Here is a 24,170-nt window from a genome sequence, read left to right as displayed (position 1 = left end):
TTTTGTGCAAACAGTAACCTCTCGAAGTATTACTCTTTAAATATAAGATCTTACATAATCCATGTAGAATCAGAGGCAGGAGAGTTGTTGCAAGAGAGAGAGAGCACAACCTGGGAAGAGGATGCACCTGGAGTTTGATTTTCATTTCATCTTTGTGTAATGCACTCATCCATTGAATTTGCAGGTTAAACATGGGGAAAATACTGTGTCTTCTGAAACTGCATGATTTGTATGAGCACAAGGCAAATGGGTAGGTGGTGGTGGTGGTGGTGGAAAAGACCTTTGAAACACATGCCCAGATTTTGATCATAAAATTCTGAAGTGGTGTTTCTCTGTATTTTTTGGTATAATAAAATGACAAGTTCTGAAACTTCTCAGGTAGTTTATGGGCAGCTTTCCTACTATGGGACCTGAGTATTCATTGTTAAAATTTAAACTCACTAGCTTTTCTTTATAGACTTTGTCCTTCTTTGAAGTGGCAGTTAACATGTTGGAGACTGTTACCATGCTTCTCACTATAGTTACCTCCTCTTTAGACTAAGCAATGCTAATTCATTGTCTTTTCTGCAGTATGTTTTTTAAATATCTAGAGCATTATTGTTGCTCTGTTTTGAACCAGCTTCAGTTGGTTCACATCTCTGAAAGTGAACACAATACTGCTGCTGGAGGACTAACATACCCTGAATGAAGAACTACCACATATTTCTTGAATACCTTCTATTCTTACTACTGTGATTAGTGACAGGTTTCACATTTAATATCCAGTATGTTTACTGCAGCTTTTTCTCACAAATATAAGTTACTCACTCCTTGACTCTTCTACTGGTAAATATAATTGCAAATGCAGTTTTTCCACTTCATGTCTCATTAAATGTTAGTATGTTTCTGGATGTACTCACTGCCTTATTTTCTCAGAAAATACTGTGAGAAGAAGAGAAAATATTCTGTTATTAAAGTAAGCTCTATTATTGGAGTTTTTTGGAGGGAAAGTAAGTTTCATATTCTGGGTAAAAACTTAGAACCCTGTAGGCATTATGTCTATGAACTTTCAAGATAGTACTAAATCAGGAGTAAACAAATGATGTGAAAGAAGACTAAATTAATCTTAAGAGTATTCCCTGGATTTGGTCATACAATGTGCAGTTTCTGAACCATTTCCTTGATAACTGATAAGAAACTAGTTGTTAAAGTTCAGTGCTGAAAAAAAGAAAAAGTTGTTCAGGTTCAAGATTGCGTTCTTGATCTCTTGGATTCTGTGAAAGGGGTGATAACACAGTGATTAAGTGATAGCAGGATGCTTCTGTCTGAGAGAGGTATCAATGTTCATGAAGACATATGTTTTGATACCTGGACAGCTGTGTGACTGGGAAATATCCCTCAGTCAGTGAATTGCCTGGCTCTTGAGCAAGGATCTATCTTAATGTGTAATTTGGTCTGAGAGACTCCTAAATGTTGACATTCTCTGAGGGTTAGGACAGAGTTGGCTAATGGCCTGAAGTGGCTCCAACTCCCTGTTATGGTGGTTTCCTCACAAAGAGGAGATGTTGCTCATCACTATCAAAAGGAATTTTTCTCCTATACAACAAAGTTTAAAATACTTTTTTTTTCCAAATCTGTGTCAAGAAGTTTACACCACTACAAGTTCTTTCAGTCTAAAGACAGTTTAATATCTATTTATTTTTTTTCTACCTTAACTCCTCTCCTCACAAACATTTCTTTCCCTCAAAAAAATTTTAAAAGCCCACATAAACACACTGTGTGCACTCTTCTTTCTCCTCCTGATTAAACGTATCTTGCTCATCCAATGCTGAAATTGAGGTACTTTTCAGAATAATAATAATGAATTAATTTGCAGCTCATTTAGGTTTTCCTTTTGGTGAGTGAAATTATTGGAAATACTGTCCTAGATAGTGTCTGAATGCTGTAAGACTTACTGACTTCCATTGTCTTGTTTTCTGGTAGCATTCAGATTTTTTTAGTTGTCAGGATTTTTTGTTTTAATTTTTTTTCCTTGAAAAATGGTGTAATTTCCCTTACATAAAACACTCTCGCCTCTCATTCCAAGAAAACCCCCAAGGAAATAACAGAAAATCCCAGTGAAGCCAAAGAACAGTTGAAAAAACTTTCATGAGATTGTAGCAATGAAAAATAAAACATGGAAGTAACTTCAGACTTTAGAAAGGCATTTGTTACCCTCTTGTATAGGCTTGTGATCCAAGTTGAAGGAAGGGAAAATTTTGAGGATCAGGTTTCTGTCTTCCGTTGAAACGTCACTGACATCAATGACTTCACAACCTTGCAGATGAAATGGAACTTGAATGTTGCATCTCTAAACTAAAAGGAAATGAGAGGACAGTGTTCAGTTGAATGGCAGAATTGAGGAATATTTTGTGTTGAAGAGCTGGGTTCAGGAAATCAAAATAGCCCTACTGGATAGAAACATTCAAACTATTCCATTCTAAAGTAGAAGATGGAAAATTGGGACAAGATAATAGTAGAAAACTGCAGGCAAAAGTAATGAAGAGTTCCCCAAATTTTTTTAATATTTTAGAAGAAAACCTGGAGAAACATTGATAGGTGTGCTGGACTCTAAGGGAGAGGAAGAGAAAGAAGCCAACACAAGAAGGTCACTGCAGATAACAAAGTTGTTTCTTTGCATACAACTCCATCAAATCAGTTCTTGGGTGGCTTCCAGATATCTTTGGATAATACAAGTGATGGCTTATGAGAGGTCAAGAAACTTTGGAAAATGAAGCAAAGCAGTGGACAAATTGGTAAGAGCAGTTTGCTGAGGTGATATTTCTGGGAAAGATTGGTGGTAATAAATGTTTTTATTACTTATCTGACAAAAGGGTTTGATAATGAACAGGCATATATGCAGATGACGTGATCCTTTTAGCTGAGTTAGCAGGGGGAACTTGTTCTTTTTCTTGATAATGGGATAGCAGCCAGTGCAATAAATTCTGCCTTTTAAATATACCAGTGCAGGATATGGTAGAAGTTTAAAGTTATTAAATGTGGTGGGACTGAAAAATCAGTTGTATAAGTAAGCTTGTTTAAAACCAGTTTTAAAAAACCCAAACTGAATGGCCTTAGAATGCCAACTTCTTCAAGCTGTTGTCACAGAACAAATTACCTTTAATATTCTTTTGAAATGTAACACAATTTTTTAGAATCAAAGAATATGCCAGGTTGGAAGGGACCCATAGGAATCATTGAGTCCAACCTTTAGTCAAAAGACTAATTCAGAGGTAAATCTTTAGGCACTGTTCTGTTGCATGATGGTACTAACAAGACAAGGGTTGATTCTTTTCAATAGATTTACAGTTGCACTTAGTATTGCAAAATGTTCGAGATTGATATCTTTACATTCTTGACCTGTTTTGACACTGTCAAAATATTATGAGCTTACCAGCAATAATATACAGGTCAATGTAAATGGCTTATCTTTCAGTAACTCATCTTTGCTGTAATCATGTGATTATTCTTTCCATTATGCATCTTTTCTTTGTGTTTATTACTTTATTACTTTACATCTTAATTGAATCATACTTTGCTTTGATCAGCAAAGATCATTATTCCAGATGGAAGCTTATGACAGTGAATGGCTGTTAAGCCACTGGTAACAGTTATGGTTTGTTTTATTTGGGTTTTTTTCCCTCTATGATGTTTTATTTTATTTTTTAAATACTCATCGTGTTAATATGTGTCATTTCATAATAAAATAACTCAAGTGTAATTTTTACCTTATGTAGTATTGTGTACATGATTTAATGAGTGGTCACCACTAAAAACTATCAAGGTGAGCACAGTAGGATTGCGTGTTAAATTTCACATACATTTCCCTCATTAGGATTAAAAATTCTGCATCAATTATTGTTTGTCCAGAAGCTCTCTGAACTAAATCTGCAGTTATCCCTTCCTGCATTTAGTCCTGTGTAGATAATGGTAGTGAGAATCAACTTGGATCAGACCTGGATAGATGTCTGATGGAAGCACACCTGTTTGTAGTTCTGCACAAAAGGTATAAGTACACTAGATGATCTTCATCAACGTCTGTTTGTAGATGGGAGGAGGAAGCTGGTGATTTTTAGGGTGCTTCTAACAATGAAATTTATTATCTGCTCTGAAACAGATAGTAAACTGACTTCCTTGACTTTAAACACGAGATGTTGTTCAATAACTTTGTTTTTCACTTTTGTTATTACACTATTGTAGTTCTGAATTAAAAAACCCAAACCAACCAAACAAATAAAAGACGTCAAAAAGCCACACCAAGAAAAAATACTCAACAAAGCAAACCCAATGTTTAACCTGCTAGTATCTGACCCTTCCCCATGCTGATGTTTAATTTTTAGGCAGCTGCTGAATTGTGTAACTGAATAATTAGGGATGTTTCAGCCTTTTTGATGGCTGTTCATGAAGGGAGGGAATTTCTATGACATGTATCACAAAGAAGAGAAAAACATTTTATAGCTGATTCTTTATTTCTAAGTCAGTAAAATGTTACAGTATTCAGTATTTAACTCCCTCAGCCTTAAATAGGTTTTCATACTATTAAAGTGTGTTACTGAGTTTAAATGTATTTTGATGTTTGTTTCCTGTAGTAGATTGATAAACTAAGTAGTATAATTGTGGTGCCAAAAACCGTGGAGTTACAAACTGGTGTCATGTATCCTTACCCTGTTTATAAAAATAAAGTTTCTGTCTGTAGATTCCAGCAGTGGAGCTTGAAAATTATAAAAATGCCACAATATAAAAATCTTTGCTATCTCCTTCAGTGGCATTCATGATACTGGGCAAATAATAACAGTAGAAGTTATACTTCTGATTTTCTGCTTTTTATTATGAGTGATTAATTTCTACTAAGCAATAGAGGTAAGTTATTCAGGAGCTAAAACCCAAAAGACGTAGTACCTCTACCAAATTACTGTTGATCACTTAATGTGTTTGTGGGCACTGCAGAATACAAATGTATTACCCTGACTGACAGGAAGAATGAGCTGCAAGGATTTTCTGATTAGGAATTTCCAAGTGTGGTATATGAGCTTCTCATTTTTCTTTTGGCGTTTCCTAATTCATCATCATCACCATAATTACATTTTCACGCCAATAAAACTGTCAGTAAAAGAACCTTCATGGAAAAACTCCCGTTTTTAGCCTGGGCTTAATTTAAAATACTAGGCCCTTTAAGAATAATAAAAAGAACATTGTGCTGACTTGTGCAGTTCTGCTCTCATTTAAGACCTGGTCCTTAGTCTGGTATTCAGCTTAACTGTAACTGCTATGATTGGGCAGGTGAGTGCTACCAGGCAACAGGTATGGTAGAAACTGTGGTGGATTGTCTAATGTCCAACTCAGAAGTGGCCCTAAAAGCTGCCTTGGATGATCTTCCCCCCACCTTTTGTCATGAGTAAATTATAATCTGCCTTGCATTCTGGTTTCACTGCTGAGTGTAGGATTCGCCTTGGACCAATGTGTGAAAGATCATTCAAAGTAGAATTGGGCTCAACGTTAGAGGTGGAAGGGCCAGTTCAGCACAAATTTGGAATGGGCTATTTTATTATAGGCAGGTGAAGACAAACACTGATTAAGTTACCATGATCCCTCAGGCCTGAGTTCTGACATCTTGCAGCTTAGAGATTTTTTTTGATTTTTTTTTAAAATATGATTGAATGGTTAAAACTGAAGACTAAGTCATAGAATCTAATGCCTTGGATGTATATTTGATGTGTTACTCATGTAAGACTTGTCAGTCTGTCTTAGAAGTGTAAAGGAGTGTGGAAGGTGGTGTTGAAGGTGGGAGAGAGAAAAGAATTAGCCCCAGTTCTTTCATAGTATGTCAGAGCCTGTCCCCTATGTTTAACAATTTCGTCCTAATATTTCCTGCAGTTGTTACTGCCAGTTCAGCCCATGTAATTGGGTGGATGGTAGCTTGTATTTGGTTTTTCTTTTAAGCAACAGTTGCCTAACACTGGCTCTGTGAGCACTGTCATCAGCCCTACTGTGGGAGCTAAACTAATACCAATAGCTGTGGGAAACTTCTGAAAAAATTACAAGTGGAGTGGATGCAAAAAAATACTACAAGTAATAGTTTGGGAAAACACAGGGACTGGAAAAATCTAGTGAGATGAAAGAGGCATGAAAAAACCCAAGCCTCTTAGGTTTCCCACTTACGTTGGCACCCATGGAACAGTGACTGAAATAGTTTTATTTTAAAAGAGTATAGAGTTGTTTTAGGATAGAAAAGATCTATTTGACAAGAAATGGAAGCAAAAACAAGGAATAAGTCCCTGTCAGATAAGTGTTTTGTTTTTATTCCTGGAGATTTGGGACTATCTTTATAATTCTCCCGTGGTTGCTTTGCAAGCTTCTTGGAAGGAAACAAAGTAGTTGAAAGCTGAATCACAGACTGTTTTGAAAGAGAGAGGGAGCTTAACTTTTATGCAGAGAAATATGGAAGCCAAAATGATTTAGTTAGAGAGGGAAGATGGAACTGAAACCGGCATTTTAGGCTGTTTAATGAAATGCAGCTCTGAGAGCTGGAGGGAGAGGTACACACTAGCAAGTGCATGACATAACTACCAAGTTTGACTAAACATTTGGAATAAGTAGTTTCTATGTGTTTTCTTGTATTACAAAACTGCATTTAAATTTTTTTTTTCAGCTAAAGCAACTCATGTGACATAGCAAGATTTAAAAACCTGCAGTTTAAGCATTTCATAAATATACATATTCCTGAATTAGGTATTTCCAACGAACGTACAAAGTATAAATGTGGATTTCGGACCCTAACTAAGACTTGAGTATCTCCTTTTGTCAATTTTATTGTCTGCCATAGAAGAATGATTCACGAATTCCCTCTTTTTTCTCATTGTCCTTTGTGAATTACAAAGTCACTTCTTTGCTGTGGTTCTTAACTGCTGTGTAGTTCATGAAAATAATTGGTGAAGGCAAACGTTTTTCCTAGAACTGTGGAGCTGAGTAGGACTCTGTAACTAAGCTTTGCTTACCTGTGGAAGATAGGTCAGTGTTTTTTATCAAATAGGAGGTACACATTTTGACACCAGATAAACAGAAGTTCCTAGTCTTCTGTTACAGCTGTGTTTTCAATAGCTACTGCAGAGTGAGCTGTTAAGAGTAGCTGAAGATAAGATCAATAGTCATCAGTTCAAAGTTCAGAAGAAATCATTAATTTCAAGGGCAGAAACAGCTGAGTTTGTTAGCCACAGCTTTACGCCAGAAGCACTTTACTTGTACTGACAATCTTGCATCATAAGTGAAGTAGATAAGGCCAATTACCGAGTGCTGCATTTCTTCTCTGAGTCCATACAGTAGTTTGGCATGGCTGCCACTGAAAATATAAAGCTATTGTAGCATACATCTTAATCACACAAAATAGCCAGGTCTTTTCTTGTGATTATTGGGTTAGGCAGATAATGAAATGAGTTTTGTAAACATTTAAGTGTTTGAATTAAAGCAACTATTCAGTAATGAATTAATTTTTCATTAAGATTATGGAAAGCATAAGTTTTTGCATCATTTTGCATGGACTCTACTTTCCTTTGGAATATGAGAAGAATTTTTGAATGAGGGTTTGAATGAGTTCAGCCAGTTTTCAAGGCCAGTCAGACTTCTTAAGAAGTTATAGATAAAATCTCATGAAGTTCCCTCTGCCTTTTCCCTGTGTTTCAAACACAGGCTGAAGCTTCTGGTGCCTCTACTATGTTAAAAGTGTGCATAATCTCCCATTTCAATTTTTCCCCCTTTTCTGAGTATGTATTTCTGCATATGCTTGTGACTTTGGAAAATGTGGTTGAACGGAACCTGGGTTTAGAAGAAAATAATAGCTTATTGATTGAGTCAATAGACCTAGCTCTGAATAGTGTGTTGCTGCTATGTGTAAGTCTGAAGTGATGATACTGAATGCATTTGAGGTATTACAGACAGAAGTTCAAAATTTTTCCTTGTTTTACAGTAGTCTGTCAGAGTTGTATGGCTTTTTTTTTCACTTACAAGTGTAAATTTATAATTAGAGGAAAACATGGAAAGAATCATATGGAAAATGGAACAATATATATATAATCTTAAGTAGGACAAACATTTTTTTTATATAGCATAAATGTTTTTTCGTAGTTGAAAAATGTGTGTGCATATGGTTCTCGACAGAAGAAATTTCTGTTATGTAGGTAAAATGTTTCCTTTTCAATTTCATGTTAATTCCTAGTGCTAGCAGACAAGTTACTTCATTATTTATATAATTTTTTAGTGTTGTTTTAGGTATTTTAGCATATGTTTCTAAATGTTACTTGGAAAGCAAGTTTTAAAACTTCATCTGATGAATTATGAATGCAAAAGGAAGTAATAATCTTCTCAAATTTTCTAAGCAATTCTCATATAAAACTAGATGCAGCTAAGAGAGGAGAAGGTGAGCTTGGCTTTTCACAGCAAGTTCATATGTGTTTGTTTAAACAAGCAGTGCTGTCACTTCTACTAAGAATTTCTGAAAGAATATAATAATCTCTTGAGATTGATGATTAGCAATAGATTAAATAATGAGTCTTGTGCTCAATAGGGTACCATTTAAATAGAGAAAATCTAATGGGAAGTAGCTACATTAGTAGCAGATGGATTTACTTCCTGAATCTTGATCTGAGTGGAAATCCTCGCTTACTTAAAATTTGTCTTCCAGATTCTTAGCCTGATAAGAAAGGTGGATAAAGCAGGTTTTTTTTTCTTGGCTTCGATGATGTGTTTTGTTTAAACTTGCTATTGTTTGATTTTTATCTAGGCTATTTTTATGATTCCTACAAATCCCCCTCCAACCTTCCGGAAGCCAGAACTCTGGTCTGATGAATTCACTGATTTTGTGAAGAAATGCTTAGTGAAAAATCCTGAGCAAAGAGCTACAGCAACCCAGCTGCTACAGGTCAGTATTTAAGTTACTGAGGAAAGGCAGATTTTATGGCTTTTTTTTCCCCTCAAACCAGAACTGTTCTGAAAATTTCTAAGGGCAAATTTTATTTTAACTGTTATCATACCTTATTTCTTTTCCACTTTGTGGTCTTTTCACTGTCAGCTCCTGTATCTCTACCCCCATGTTATTTCTTCTTTGCTGCTTCTAAAAATTCATTGCTCTTCATATAGTTTAGGGCTGATCCTTGCTATTAAAATTGGACCCTTGCTTTGTGTTTAGAGGCCCTCAATAGATCTCAGAATTTAGACAAGCGTTAAGTAAAAGAATTGAGCCCAGGTTACCCTCTGTGTGGACCACCCATGGAGTATATTTAATCTTTCCTTCTGGTCATGTCAAATCAAGCAGACAGGTTGCTCTGTGTCCTAGAAGGGTCTGATGCAAATGGACAGTATAATGAGTTTGGGTTTGAGCTGAGTTATACCAGGTGGGCACTTTTAAATGTGAGACACAATTGGCAGTGTGGACCTTTGGAGCCAAGGCACAATATGCCAGGCTTTTTCTTGCTGTAAGGCTCTCATGCTAGATTTATTCTGTGTTGACCTAGCAATAGCAGCTTTTAAAATTTAAATTCCAGTGAACTCCACTAACAAAGATGAACATAAAAATTTTGCAAAGGATTTTTTGGTAATATATCCATCAAATTCATAAGTCATGTTATGAATATTTAATTTTATACGCTGCAAAACACCAAAAGGTAGACTACAGGTAAGTAAAATTGATAGATTTCTGTGGGATGTATGAATCAGTACTTGAGACCTTCAAGATTTGAAGTTCATTTAGTTAGCTTAATACCAGCAGCTGGATAGAAGAGATTTGCATTAATGTGTGCAAGTAAGGAGGAACAAACGAAAAAAAGCTTCAGTGTGCAGTTTCTTTCCACATACTTACTGACTAGAAAACTGAATGTTATGTTCATCACAAGTACGTGTTGCCTTTTTCCACAGCTGGAATTTGGAGCATGTGTGATGGAGCTGGAGGTGCTGTATGAGTGAGTGGGAATGGAAGTTCTGTTTGTAGGGAAAGGTCATGGAAGAAAAGGAGAGTAACTGAATTAATAAATCAAGGGAGATGAGAGATAGTAGGTACAAGATACAAGGCTTCATCAATTCTGTTCTTAATGAAATAATTTTTTGATACTTAATGATATATTTCTGAGGTGCTTAGTTATGTTTTGCCTAAATTGTATTTGCATATAATGATATAAAATCAGATTTTTTTCTAACAGCAGATGTTTATTAGACAGCAAAATGAATGTAAATGGCATCATGCACATGTTGTCTTAAAGGAAGAAGTGATTGTTTTAAATGGCTTTGAATTAAAAATTAATCTTCCTACTAAAAGTAAGGTTCCACACATTTCAGCGTTGTAGATCAAGAAATATTTTATGACGTATAAAGTGTAGGTTTATTTAAGTGAACAACCGTAGTTGCTATGCTTAGAGCCACTAATTTATGCTCTGTTTGTTAAGATTAATTAAATTCTGTAACAGAATATCTGAAAAACTTTCTGTGTGAGATCATCACCATTCTATCTATTATTTACTGCACTTTTCCTTTAAAAAATTATATCCTTAATTATAAAACATTTGTTAAATTATTGTATTTCCCAAGTCTTGCAGTAATTAAAAATAGTTAAAGTATAATTTTAGTTATGAAATAGCTAAAATATATTGTATGTTGTGTTTGTATAAATTTTAATTACTGTGTAAAGTACGTTACTGTCTATCACTGAAGTCTGTGGTGTTGAATAGTACTCACAACTACTGTAAACATATTACATATTTTAATGATTTTTTTTTCCCTAGCATACATTTATTAAGAATGCTAAGCCAGTTTCAATTTTAAGGGACCTGATAACTGAAGCTATGGAGATAAAGGCAAAGCGACATGAGGAACAGCAGAGAGAACTAGAAGAGGAGGAAGAAAATTCGGTGTGTACCTGTTTTCCTGTAACTATCTGTACTTTATAGATTAGTTGCTGTTTTTCCTCTACTTCCTGTAGTTGTGTTCAAATACTTTTCTTTACCAGTTTTCTATGTGGTTTTAAGCCTACAAATTCTGAGTATTCCACTCCTAATTATAAGTAATGCTCCTGCTGTGAGTAATGCCATATGAGCCAGCTTTCAGCACTATTCCATGAGATGTCCTAGTAAAAAGTTTTTTTTGTGGAGTGAGAAAAGAAACCATGTCAAACTTCAACTGTTCAAGCTAACATTAAAAAAAAACCAAAAACTCTTAAGTTTCCACTCTCACAGGTGGACTTCTAGACAAGTGGTTTAGTTTTTACTTCAGGGCACGTGTGGGTTTTTTTCTTTGTTTGTGTGTTCTTTTGGTTTTTTGGAGGTTGGTTTTGTTTGTTTTGGGTTTTTGTTTGTTTTTTTTTAAAGTCTAATGCACAGACTAGTTAGTCACAACACACAGTGAGTAGCAATTGCGATGTGGTTTGAATCAAGTTGCGCCTATGATGTGAAAATGCTGAGAGAATTTCATTCTTCAGTTGTCAGCTTATGTTTGAGGAGAGAAGCAGGTCGTGTGATATGTAGGTTGCATTTAGAATTGTTTGGCAATGTTAGGAATAAGTCCGTGTTCCTGGCATTATTACTCTTCCTACATGGTTTATTTCAGGGCAGCCTTGTGCAATGCAGCAGTATGTGCTTCAAAGAAGTGTATTACCACACATACAACGAGAACCAAGGTCATTCAGGAAATAGCACACAGAGAAGATGGAGACTGGAATGTTAGTAGAAAACTTACAGCTTTGAGCAAACAGAAAAGAGCAGTGCAGTAATGCAGTTTGCCCTATAGCAAATTGTAGAATCCTTGTTACAGAGTGCCATGTGATGATCTATATATAGAAATACTTTTCGAGCAGATTCTGTGGAGTGTTTTATATCTCCAGCAGTCAGTGTGGTCTTTTGTTTGCTGCATGTTTCTCTCTAAAAGTTTGGTTTGCTCTTAAAAATAAGAGCAGTTGTAGTATATGGAAATACTTAGTTTTAGTACAAAAGGTGAGGGTACAAGTGAATGAAATAAAGAATACTAATGGTGAGGTGAGGAGGAGGGATTTCCTAGTTGACAAATACAGTTTGTCAAAACTCCATGTTTGGGAGTGACCTGTGAATAGCTTTCGTGTGTCACAGTGCAGAACAAATCTTGTTTTGGACTGGTTTTAGTAATTGTTTGGTTGTAATACAGACTTCCTGTGTCTTGCAACTGAGTTCCAATGCAGTACACTGTTGTAAGAAATTGCAGATTCAATTGAGAGATGACACCAGAATCTTGTCCAGTTGCTGTCACTGAAGGTTCTGATCAGCTAAATGTGCAAAAGCAGCCAAACTAGGAAACAGCAGCATAAACTTGTACCAGTACCCACGGGGGCCTACAAGAGTGGTAGGCCAGGTTGGATGGGGCTTTGAGCAGCCTGGTCTAGTGGAAGATGTCCCTGCCCGTGGCAGGGGGCTTGGAACTACATGATCTTTAAGGTCCCTTCCAATCCAAACCATTCTATGATTTCTTGAAACTGTTACCATTTTCTTTTTAACCAGAGAAGTTTTCTGTAACGTGTTTCTTGAATGCATGTTGATCATGTACTGCACAGTAGAAGACTCCTGAGCAACATTTAGATGTGAGTGAAACCTGAAGTAACTGGAATCTAATCTCAGTTTGTAATTTTAGAAAAACAAAAAATCAAGTCCCCCAGGGCCTCTACTTCAATTTGAAATAATACATGATTTGAAAATAAGCACAAAGATTGTGTCTTTCATTTAATTTGGAACTTGTTTGTGGAACTGACAGAAAAAGAGCAAACCAGTTCTTTCTGGGCTTCTGAGTGTTTATTCTTTCCTTTCTGGAAAGGTAAGGCAGCTAATATGAGTGCCAGCTTGGTATATACTTAGTGTACAGTTTGGTAGTGGATCAAGTCAGCAGTCCATCATTCAAGTATAAAGATAAATAACCATTGCACAGTCGTCCTTCTTATGAATCACTTTCACAGAACCCTGAAGAAATACAGGGCTGCTTGTGTGTAGTTTGCATGACTACACAATCATGCAGTTCAAACGATAATATGGATTTTGATAAGCCTGTAGTGATGGCAGCAGTCCTAGAAAGAGCTAATGACCTGAACTACCTTGTGTAGTAGTATTTTCAGATTGTGTATGGAATTGGAGTCACTGTTCAGTTGGAAAGTATTAGCCATCCAGCACATAAATTTTGGAAAATAACACCTCAAAAATGGATTTTTTTCCCATTGATATCTCTGTGAAGTCCTCGTCATAGAAGGACTCAAGGCAGACTCAAACTTGGAGAAATGCATATTTAACACCTAAAAGCAAGAGCAAGTAGTGATGTTAGTGTTAAGTAGAGTCTATTAATGTTAAAGATCTCTCATCAGCAGTGAATTGAGTTAATATACTATTGAAAAAGAATGGCTTCAGCTAACCTGTCAGGGACTTGAATTTATTAAATTTATTGATCTAACCCCCCAAAGAATTTCCTATGGTAAAGCGTGAGCAGTTCTGCTCATTGCTCACTGGTACATGATTTGGGACCCATTAAAAAGAAAGGTATAAAATGTTATAACTATGAAGTTTCTTACATTAGGAAACCAGGTTTAACCTTAACAGTTACATTTGAATAAGATTTTTTAGCTTTAATTCCTTCTTAAAGCCATATATTGTATAGTAATGGGCACTCAAGTTTAAAGTAACTCGCATAACTCCAAGAGGAGTTGGGTGGTTTTGGAGAATTAATCAGATGCAAAAATTTCACAATAATATACTTAATTTTTAGGGTTGATTCAGGTTGTTTTCTTTCAGATGAGGAAGAGTCACATCCCCAAAGCTGATTCTTATTTTTCTTTTTTACCACCGTCTGTGAACATTTTACAGCATGTGAAGTTGCCAATTGTAATGTAAATATTTTTTGCTGTTCAAAACTTCATACTATCTGGCTGTAAATAAATGGATACAGTCTTCATGTCCGTATCCTTCCAGAGAGATACAATATCATTACAAATAAGGTACTCAGAATTGATTTTATGCTTGTTACAAGAGCTGCTTGTGTGATGAGAATGCCTTCTGACAAACTGACATGTTTTGGTAACTGCTGAGGTAGTTGTACAGATTTTTTTAATTAAGCAAGAATTGCAATTGGTGTGTTCTACAGAAGGTTAATCCCAATATCAAAGTTTAAATGTTAGTTTAGGCATTACTAAACATGACCAATCTCTTCTCTCCTGCATTTTCTGAAGTGTGATGTGAGTTGGATGCTGAGGCTGGGCAGCTGTATTATGGGAATGTAAAGCAACTCGTTGCCTGGCAGCTCACAGAAAACATATCTAAATATTTGTTTCTGTGGATCTTTAAAGGAATGAGCTAACAAGCAGCTCTCTGTATATTTTCTTTTACATTTTAATGTCTCTATTATGTGAGAAATGCTTAATTCTTTTAGAATATTAAAACAAGGACTTACTACTTTAGTAATCCTTTGTTTTTTCTTGGACACTGAGTGGTTGACAACTATCAACACCAAGCCAGCCATTGATAATCACTTGTTCCTATATGTAGGATTATTTACTCATTCATACAAAAGTTTATTTGGTTAATCCAATATTAATTGTGAAAAGTTGGCATCTGTATTTTGAGACCTTAAGAAATAATTACTGTAATTATTCCTTCATATTTTAACAATATTTATGTAGCTGTATTAAAGGAACTAGTGAATCTTGAGTTATTCCATATCTTAAAGCTTATACACCATACCGTATTTTTCTGAAAGTTTTTATATTTGCTTTCATGCTTCCTTCATGTGTTCAAATGTGTATATGATATAGCTGTGTATCTGTCTGTATATATGTGTAACTTTGCATGGCAGCGTTAAAACCCTGGGCTTGTAGCATTTTTCCTTTAAGCCAAAGAACACTTGACATATGTACTGATTAAATTTGATTGCAGTCCTTTAAGTGTCTCAAAGTTAGAAATAGGGAAAGATGGCTTTGTTGAGTAAAATAAAGCATATTATTAAAATCCATGGCAGTGCAGAGCGAGAGTCCTGTTATAGGAAGAGTACACATAGGGAGGTAAGAATGTGCAAGCAAGTCATTGATACTCAGGGTATCAGTCAGATAAAAAAAAGCTTAAGTGCTCTTTTGTGTCATATGTCTATTGAATTTGATGGGATTTGACTGTGGGCTGAAAGTTAAGTTTTTACCTGTTTTACTGATGGATCTAAGCTTTGTGTGCTCACGTTGGAGTTTGGCTTTGTATGTGTCAGGAGCTTTACAAAATCCTTGTGCTTGACCAAATTATATTATGTGTTTATGTAGCTACTACAGTGCTTTAAAAAAAGATAGCTGTGACTACAGCCACGTTTTTCAAAGGTGATGATGAGGTGTTAATAGTAAATGAAATTATTTTACAGGATACTAAATTTTGCCAGTGTGTAAATCTTCTTTTAATGCCTTGCAGCCGAGTTGGCCGTCTTTGCTGCCCTCTAGTGTTCTTTTTACATGCCAAACTTAGGGCGAGAGATTTTAAAGGCAAATTACTGCCATATTTCCTTCTCGTTTAGTTTTTTTCTTTATCCGTCTTTATCCCTTTTTTCCTATCAGTGTTCAAAATGCGACAGAAAAATCCATTAATCTTTATCACCTTGTCTCGTTCACTTCCATCATGATGTAGACTTGGGTATGATGTGCAAGGCCAATTTCTCTGAGAAAACTTCTTGTGTGATGAAGAGATCTTTTATTTTACAAATATATTGTGGAGTCTTGAGTGTGGTTTCTGCTGAAGTCTTTCTGAATTTTATATTCTGATAATCAAATCTCTATGATTGCAATTTTGTGCTTCAAAGGTTGGTTTTGTTAATTATAACATTTTTGGTAAATAGGAATATCCAGAGAGTTAGTCCTATAGAGTTACAGGATACTGGGAGTGTTTTACTTGTGCTTTGCATTATGATGTTGTTCAGAGTTTCTGTAGTTTCTTGTAATTTTTGTAGCATTTCAAGAGATTTTAGAGTTCTTGCTCATGCGTACCTTCTGTTGCTGTATAGTGGTGTAATGGAAACCCTCCCAAATACAAGCTTGGTGCTTATTACTTGTACACAGGAGAACAGCAGGCAGTTTAATTCCAGAGTTAGTTGTTTTTATTGTTTGATTCTTGGATCTGTTTTCATAAACAGTATGAGAACACGACATTTCATCTCTAATACCTTATTTTTTTTTCCTGGTTAAAATTGAGATTGTTTGTTTTTATTTAATCAGGGAGTTTACCTTCCTTTAACAACAGATCAGAAGTTCTACTTCAATATTTATGAACTGTAAAGCATGTGTCAGAATTTGTATGAAGGAATCACTTTCATCTCTCATATAAATATGCACTTCCATAACTTGGATCCACTGGATATTTTTATAAAGTTACTTTTTCAGATCCAGTATAATCTATTGCCATATTAGCTAAATATCATATTTGTGAGAAATACTGGAAGGACATTTATGGGAAAAGTCTGTGCTAACCCACAAAATTAATTATTCTGGAACATGCCCAGGACACAAAAAAGTTTTATGTTGTTCTGTCTCGGTACATCATTCCTGAACTAGGGAAAACACCATTCATCAAAATTGTTGTGTTCTTCCCTTCAATTGTTCTAATAGAACAACTGTTCTGTTAGTACTGAGGAGGCCTTTTGTGATCCTTAGTCTTCTAGGTACTAAGAGATAACTGTTCTCTATGCTGAGAGACAAGAGTAAGGTGAAGGCTTTTGACACTCTTAGAGTGGAAAACAAATGCTATTCTTTGAAACAAGTCCAGGTACTTGATTTGACTGAAGAAATAAAAGATCAATTTTTTTAAATGAATCAGAAGTTATGAAAATGGTCACTTAGGACTGCATTTCATAAGTGTTCATATTGTTAGCCATTGCTTTTTCCCCACTAACTTCTAAAATAAAACTTTTGAGCTTCAGGAAAATGTTTGCTTAATTTCTGATTTCAGTTTAGATAGGCTTAGGACCATATGCACTGCAAATGGATATTAATTTTAGTCAAGCAAATCTGCAAATCGAGTGTCACTATGCCTTAAACTCAGAGATTTGCCTACCTGTATGTTAGAGATGCCACATTTGTGGTGCTTAATAGGAGAAACAGCAGTATGTAGTGAGTCAGTTTTGCACTGTATTGCACTACTGAAAGAAGCACTTGGAAACAGTAGCTTAAGTGTTCCGACACTTTTAAAATGCAACCCAAAACTGCTTTATTTTCTGAGTACCCTTTTTAGAAGGGGAAAAATATAATTCACAGAAAACACGGGTTAACAAGAACATTTGGTGCGGGGAAGTAAAGAAAATTAAAGTTACCACCAGGAGGAGCAGTACCAAAATATTCTTTTTAACTGGTGCAGTTGGCAAGTGCTGTAGCTGTAAGCTAACTGTATCTTTGGGGATATCGTAATTTTTTTTAAGGATAGCGTACTAAATAGAATGCAACTAAAAAAAAACCAGAAAGAATGCAAATGAAGAACTTCAAGATTTTAAGAAATTATAGTCTGGAAAATTATGAGTCTTTTGATGTTCGGAATTTTAATCACAGATGTAGGTCTGTATCCCGGTTTCATTATGGTATGCTGTTAGCCAGATTGTCTGAATCAAAATTAAATCTATTTTTGTGTCTTCTAGTTGAGATGTAATAGAATACATTTCAGGAGCTGGTGTATTGGTATTACTGCTCACTACAATTCACTCTGTCTGCTTAGATCAACCCTTAGTGAAACAGGTTGTCTGGCAATGGAGCTGCTTGTGTTTATGTGCCTGTACGAGAGGCAAGTTGTCTGCCGTGTCGGGGAATAAGGAGAAAGGAAAAGAAGGAGTTCAGTGAGAAATAGAAAGTGCCAGACCTTGCAGGCATTTGAGTCTTGGGTTTAACTTTTCTATCTCCCCCAGCCCATGCCCTTATAAATCTCTTCATAGTTAAAAGTTTAAAATCTATAAAGCAACACAAAGATTTAGGAAAAAGGGGAATTTTTCTTTTCCAACCTAAACAATTTTATGAATCTATGTTGCAACAAGTATGTTGTTTGTAATGGGCAAATTAAAAAACCCCACAGTGTTATCCGATAGTCTTTCAAGCTATGTAGCGAAAATATTTTGCTAATCGGGGATAGAGTTTGTTTGAAAAGGAACTCGAAGTTTTGACACAGTAGAGGAAATGCATGCATATATGGTTATAAAACTGGTGAAAGTAGCATTTATATTTAAAATTTAACAATTTGACATAGAATAATTTTGACATAGAGTAACAGTGATGTGTGTTATTTCTTACGTGTAATCAACAAAGGAGAATGTCTAAATTTTTTTTTCCTTGAGTAATAGATGCTACTCATATAGCAATAGTCACAGTCCATCACGTTACTCCTGAAATGCTGTGATGTGTGTATAAAATCTGATTTTGGAAGGCAGTGGGATTTTCCCTTAGTGTTTTCAAAGCACATGAATTTTATGTATCATTAACTGGCTTGTCATCAGTTCTGTTTCACGTGCCTGGCCCATTACTGTTACCAATTCAAGATGCTACCATGTATCTTCATGGTATTATCTACCCACCCACTTATTGGTTAAGTATGTGTTGGATGGGTAGTTTTATACATAGTATTAATAAGTTATTTACTCATTCTTGTAATAGAGATTTTAAAAGGGAACTGAATACTTGAAGTAAGTCTAGTTGATTTTCTGTTTCTGAGGAGGACTTCAGAAACTCAGAGGATTGTTTAATCGCTAAAATGAACAAGATCCTGTCATCTGGCCACTGTGTGTAATGTCAGATGCTGGGCATGATACTTAGTTAAGGGTGGTCAGCACAAATCCTTATGACAGTCCCTTGTAAAACAACCAAATAGCTTTCTGTAAATTGTGGTACTGATTTTTGGAACCCAGAGAGGTAAAATGGGTCGTAAAATCACAGAGATACTTAGAACTGGATGCTGATGCAAAGTGGGTGTGTGGGCCACGTTATACTCACCCTGTCATGCATCTGGGAGGAAGAAGAAAGTTTTTATTTTTCCTTTTTGTGGAACCTTTTTTTTTTTTTTGTTATTTCCTTTAAAGCTTTAAACCTGAAAGTCTAGCAGTACAACTAGGTCACCTAAAGATATGAAACTAATCAATAAGGATCTAAGTGATTGCATGTTAACTTCTTTATTTTAAATGATCTTCTGCATTCTGGCAAACATTTCTCCATAGGATGAAGATGAGTTGGACTCTCACACTATGGTAAAGACCAACTCAGAGAGTGCTGGTACCATGAGAGCCACAAGTACGATGAGTGAAGGCGCCCAGACAATGATTGAACACAACAGCACTATGTTAGAATCAGACCTGGGGACCATGGTGATAAATAGCGATGATGATGAAGAGGAAGATGGGACCATGAAACGTATGTTGTCAATTTGCTTTCTTCTAATAATGTCATATGTTTTCTCATACTGCACAACAATATTGTATCCTCAGTGGCTTTTAAGTGTGAAGTTCTGTGGTTAAAACAGCGGGAGAGGTGTATTTGTGTTTCTAAGCACTCTCTATAGTTTGCCCCTTTCTCTGGAGGACTATCAAATTGGCCTTCTGTGAATTGTCCCTTTTACTGTTTGTGTCTTGCTTTTTGTCTCTGATCCCCCATTTGGACCAGTTCCTTGGAGCTAAACTGAAGTGATGTGATTGAGAGGCTGCTGTTTCAATGCCAGTGGTCCCGGGAACACATTGTGACTCTCCATGGGGTCAGCAATCAGTAATATATCTTGCTGCAAAATGGTTTTGTAAGTCATGATCAATTAGCAAATTTGTATTTTATAAGCGAGTTATTATTCAGACATTCGTTGGAATGTAATTTAATAATCCTTGGTTTAAGTCAATGATCAAAAGATTGTTGAAACCTAGGTAAAAAGTTCTAATTGACTTGGTGGCCTGTGAGGGAATATGTAACAGAATAAAAAAAATTGTAAATGTTTTTATGTATAAAATTATAACTTATACTGAAATATTCATAAATACTTATGTACTGATGTGGTCATTATTTGGTTGAGGACTACTGCAGATTGAAGCCCACTGAATTTAATAGAATTATTTGCTTGAATGGGCAGCATCAATAGATGAATCTAACTCAGGCTGTAGCTGCCTGAATTTATGAGGCACAATGTAATGTTTAACTCCAGGCTGTTGTCTGGGGGGGGGGAGTTGTGTTTGTGTGTGTAATATAGTAAGGTAATGCCTCAAGAGTGAAAATCAGTGCCAAATAAAGAACTTTGTAGAATGTCTTATAGCAAACATAAAGCTGCATTTGTGTTTGCATATAGACACCTGATGTGATTTGTGCAAAATTAGTTGGAAGTGCAAAGCAGGATTTTATTTTGTTTTAGTGTACAGAAAAAGAGGTTTTGTTGATTTTGTTTGTTTGGGTTTTATGGGGTTTTGTTTTGGTTTTTCTTTTCTTTTTCCTTAGTGTTCTCAGCAATAAGATAGCACACATGCCTCTTGATTAGTAATTAGTTTAAGTATGATGATTCACCTAATGAAAAGACTCAAGTATGTGCTTTAGTTTGTTTTCATGCTGAAACAGAATATTTGCCTGTTAGACCGTGTGCCTGATGGAGGGTTAATACAAGTGATCTCAAACCCATCAGTTTCAACAAGCTGAGGGAAAGATGAGTGATTAAAAAAAAAAGGGAAAGATAGTACCAACAAATTTGGAGTAAAGTAATTCTTAGGGTGGAAGTATCATGAATTAAGGTTTAGTACAGTTTCTGTGGTGCTTGATAAATCACTTCAGGCTTCAAAAGTAAGTTCTATATAAGTAGGGTACCAAATTGCACTACACTATCCATGTAGTATTTATATATGCTGAGAGAAAATACCTGTCACTGTGCCAAACAGATCAAAAAAGTGTCATTAGTTTTGCACTGCAGTCTCTTATCTGTGTCCTATTTGTCTGCTATGTTGCTGGAGACATTGCTTTTAAACTGCACTGTTATTTTCAATTCTGAATTGATTCCAGTTATAATCTGTAGCTAGAAAGGGAATTACCTTTTTACACCTTGACATTTGGCCAGTATATTTCTTAATCCCATTCTCTCTTCTTGTCAAACAAGAACATGTAATTTTTGGGACAGCGAGTTTTCTTCCCCTCCCTCTTCTCCCATAGATGACTGTCTAGAGCCCCATAACTCCAGCAAAGCAAAGCCAGCAAACTGGAAGTAGCCTAATGGGAAGCGATGGTTTCATCATTCAGCTGTCAGGCAGCAAGTTTGGTTTCAGCACTTACTTGCTAGAATTTCTTGTATTTTGCATTAGGCACCTCTTATTTGCATTTTTTACATTAAAAACTAGAAATAATTCAGGAACAGGACCTTCACATCTCTCAGCTAAAAATAAATATAAGTTATGTCCACCGTAGCTGGTCCTTTGGTTCTGTGATTGTCATGCTGTTGACTGAAACAGGAGGAGTAACAAGGGTCCTAAATAAATGTTAGTAGGAAGGGACATAAAAATCCTTGCTGTCCCTGAGAGGCAGCCTTTGTGCTTCTTTGTACTCGACTTTGGAGATTGTTTGCTGTTTCCAGTGTATCTTTATAGGCAAAGTAGGCACTTTCTAGATATTTGTGTGATTTGATTATAATAAATCAGAACAAGTAGCTTGAAAGTGCTCTTTGATACTTCTGAATAATAGAACATTGCAAGCAAGAATCTTGGAGAAATAAACTTAGTAAACTAGGGAAGAGGGATTTCATTTCCTTCCTAGAGACACAAAATATTTGTGACAAACTTTTTATTTAATTGCTGTTGTGTTTAGTTTCATGTTTTGTTTCCTTCTGCCTTTTGTTTCCCTGCTCAAGGACAAAATAAGAAACAATAATATGTTTTTATTTATAAGTACCCATGCTTAGAGGCCTCTGGGAGCCATGACAGAAAATAACTAAAACCATATTTTTTTCACAAACGGGGAATTGTGCCCAGATAAAATTGGGATTTGGAACAAAGAGAGGCCTATCATCCTACCCCAACATACATTATACAATCTACCAGTAAAAAACATTTATACCATCTTGCTCAGTATGCCCTGTGCATGCTCTGAACAGAGACTATGGTGTGTACCTGGAAGGAGGGAAGAAAATGCAGAACATGGAGAGATGGAAGGATAGAACTTAACTTTAGGAGGTTTAATGTAGAGTAAAGAAAGTGAGAATGATGGAAATATTACTTTTTTTGTTCAGTTGCCTGGGTTGTACTTATTTTTGTGTAGAAGCTTTTTCATATGTCAGTGCAGAGACCAGTGTTCAGACCAGCTTTCCCACATTCCCTTTGTGGTTTTTTGGCAAGGCTTAGTGTTAGGGCTTTCTGGTGCACCAAGAATACTTCCGATTGTTCTCTTTTCTCCTTTTCAGTAGCATTTCCCCCGCTTCTCTTTTTTCCCCTGTTAAATTTATATTTGCCATCTACTTGGGCTGGAAAGCAAGTTGTCTCTTAGTGCCATTTGGATTTATTCTGGGTTTCTAAATGTTGCTTCAGATTCGGTGAAGCTTCTAGATAGTTCATGGCTGGTAATGAATGTGGTAAGAGATGAGAACAGTGAACTAAATGAGGTGGCATTTGACAGCTAGAGTGTAGAAAAGTGCTCAGGTTTTTGTTTTGTTACTTTTTGGCCTGTAAGATGTGAATGTTTTAGGTTTAGTCAGCATAATTCTCAAACACGTTTTCCTTCTTATCAAACAGAAGAATATAATCTTTGGGACAGCAGGTTTCTGTCCTCTCCCTCATCCTCCATAGGTGACTGTCTTGAGCCCCATACCTCCAGCAAAGCAAAGCCAGCAAACTGGAGGTGGTCTGAGGAGAAGTGATGGTTTCATCGTTCAGCTGTCAGGCAACAGGTTTGGTTCCAGCACTCATTTGGTGAACTTCCTTGTTTTATTGTATAATGATTACATTATACAATAAAATCAAAAATATCAATATTTTTGATTACAGTGGGATAGGCACCATACTGTAGAACCTACATGTTGATAAGAAAAATTAATGAGTTGGTTTATTCATTATTTTTTAGTAATTTCAGTATCCAGTGTAAGGGATTATGTGATGCTGCAAGTCAGTCTCCTCTGTGATGTGAGGTGGATGCTTAGATAGCTCTGGATTAATGCTTCAAAACTCTTAGAAAGGCCTAAGTCCTACAGCTCTTTTTACAACTGAAAAGCAAAAGCTAGTGATATGTGTTTTATGACAACGTAGGACCTAAGTCCAGTAGGAATTCAGCAAGGAAATTTAATTATGGACTGGTTTTAATGGGGCTGTAGCCTGGACATTGATGTTTCACTGATGTAGTTTTGTTCAAGCGTTTTTACTGTGCCCACAGTAAGATGGTTTGCTTGATGCCATGTGGAGTGGTACTAGTGCTTTACTCCTCTGTATGTATATATAGAGAGATGATAGATGTTTACAAGCCTATTTCACTCCTCAAGCCCCCTCCTGTGGTGGTAATAAAGTTGTTCATTTATACTACTACTACTAGTAATATATTTTAAAAATGGGATTTTTTTTTTAAAGTAATGATGTTAGCAGTTCTGCTTTAAGAGCTGTTGCAAAATGCTAGTTTAACATGGATTTTCTTTGTTTTGCTGAAAGCAGAAATAAAGTATAACTCATCTGGAATGGACTAATGGGTTTATAATAGTAATGAGATTGAAGATTTTTTTCTTTTCTCCGGAAGTTGGAAAAATAGAACAAAAGTTATTAAACCACTTTTACAAGTCTTATTCTCAAGAAGCAAAGCAATGAAACTTTTCCTCATGACAAATTGTTTAAACTTGAGTTCACAGTCCTTCAAAAAGTCTCTGAAGGCTTCAGCTGTTTGAGTGTGGATTTTCTGTTTAAATGGCAGTTGCAGTTATTTCTGATAAATATGTATGTTATAAAACAAACAAACAAAAGACTGAATGAAGCCTGATATTGAATGAAGACTTGGGTGTATAAGTCACTGTGATATGAAAACAGTGAACTCAGTAACCACTTTGTTACATAGCTCTCTGTCGTCAGACATTTCTTAGATCCATCCTTTGATAGATTCCCAGCTGCTATGGCCTAAGGAATTGGGGATCCAGTTTCTGCTGATGCTTCCTTGCAGTTCTGAGTAGGCTGACCTCTAATTCTCTGAGGTTATTGTC

General features: G+C 35.8%; 1 protein-coding gene across 1 annotated transcript in view; it reads left to right on the top strand.

Annotated features, from left to right (window-relative positions):
• STK3 (serine/threonine kinase 3) overlaps positions 1-24,170 on the top strand; it is a 122,771-nt gene that overhangs the window by 48,557 nt on the left and 50,044 nt on the right. Inside the window, exons 7-9 of the mRNA XM_017806424.1 lie at positions 8,792-8,929; positions 10,782-10,907; positions 19,210-19,402. Coding sequence (XP_017661913.1) covers positions 8,792-8,929; positions 10,782-10,907; positions 19,210-19,402 — 457 coding nt within the window. The remainder of the gene's footprint in view (positions 1-8,791; positions 8,930-10,781; positions 10,908-19,209; positions 19,403-24,170) is intronic.

The sequence above is a fragment of the Lepidothrix coronata genome, unplaced genomic scaffold, assembly GCF_001604755.1.
Source record: "Lepidothrix coronata isolate B3197 unplaced genomic scaffold, Lepidothrix_coronata-1.0 Scaffold15, whole genome shotgun sequence".
Classification (NCBI taxonomy): domain Eukaryota; kingdom Metazoa; phylum Chordata; class Aves; order Passeriformes; family Pipridae; genus Lepidothrix; species Lepidothrix coronata.
This window is presented reverse-complemented; position numbering and strand designations above follow the sequence as displayed.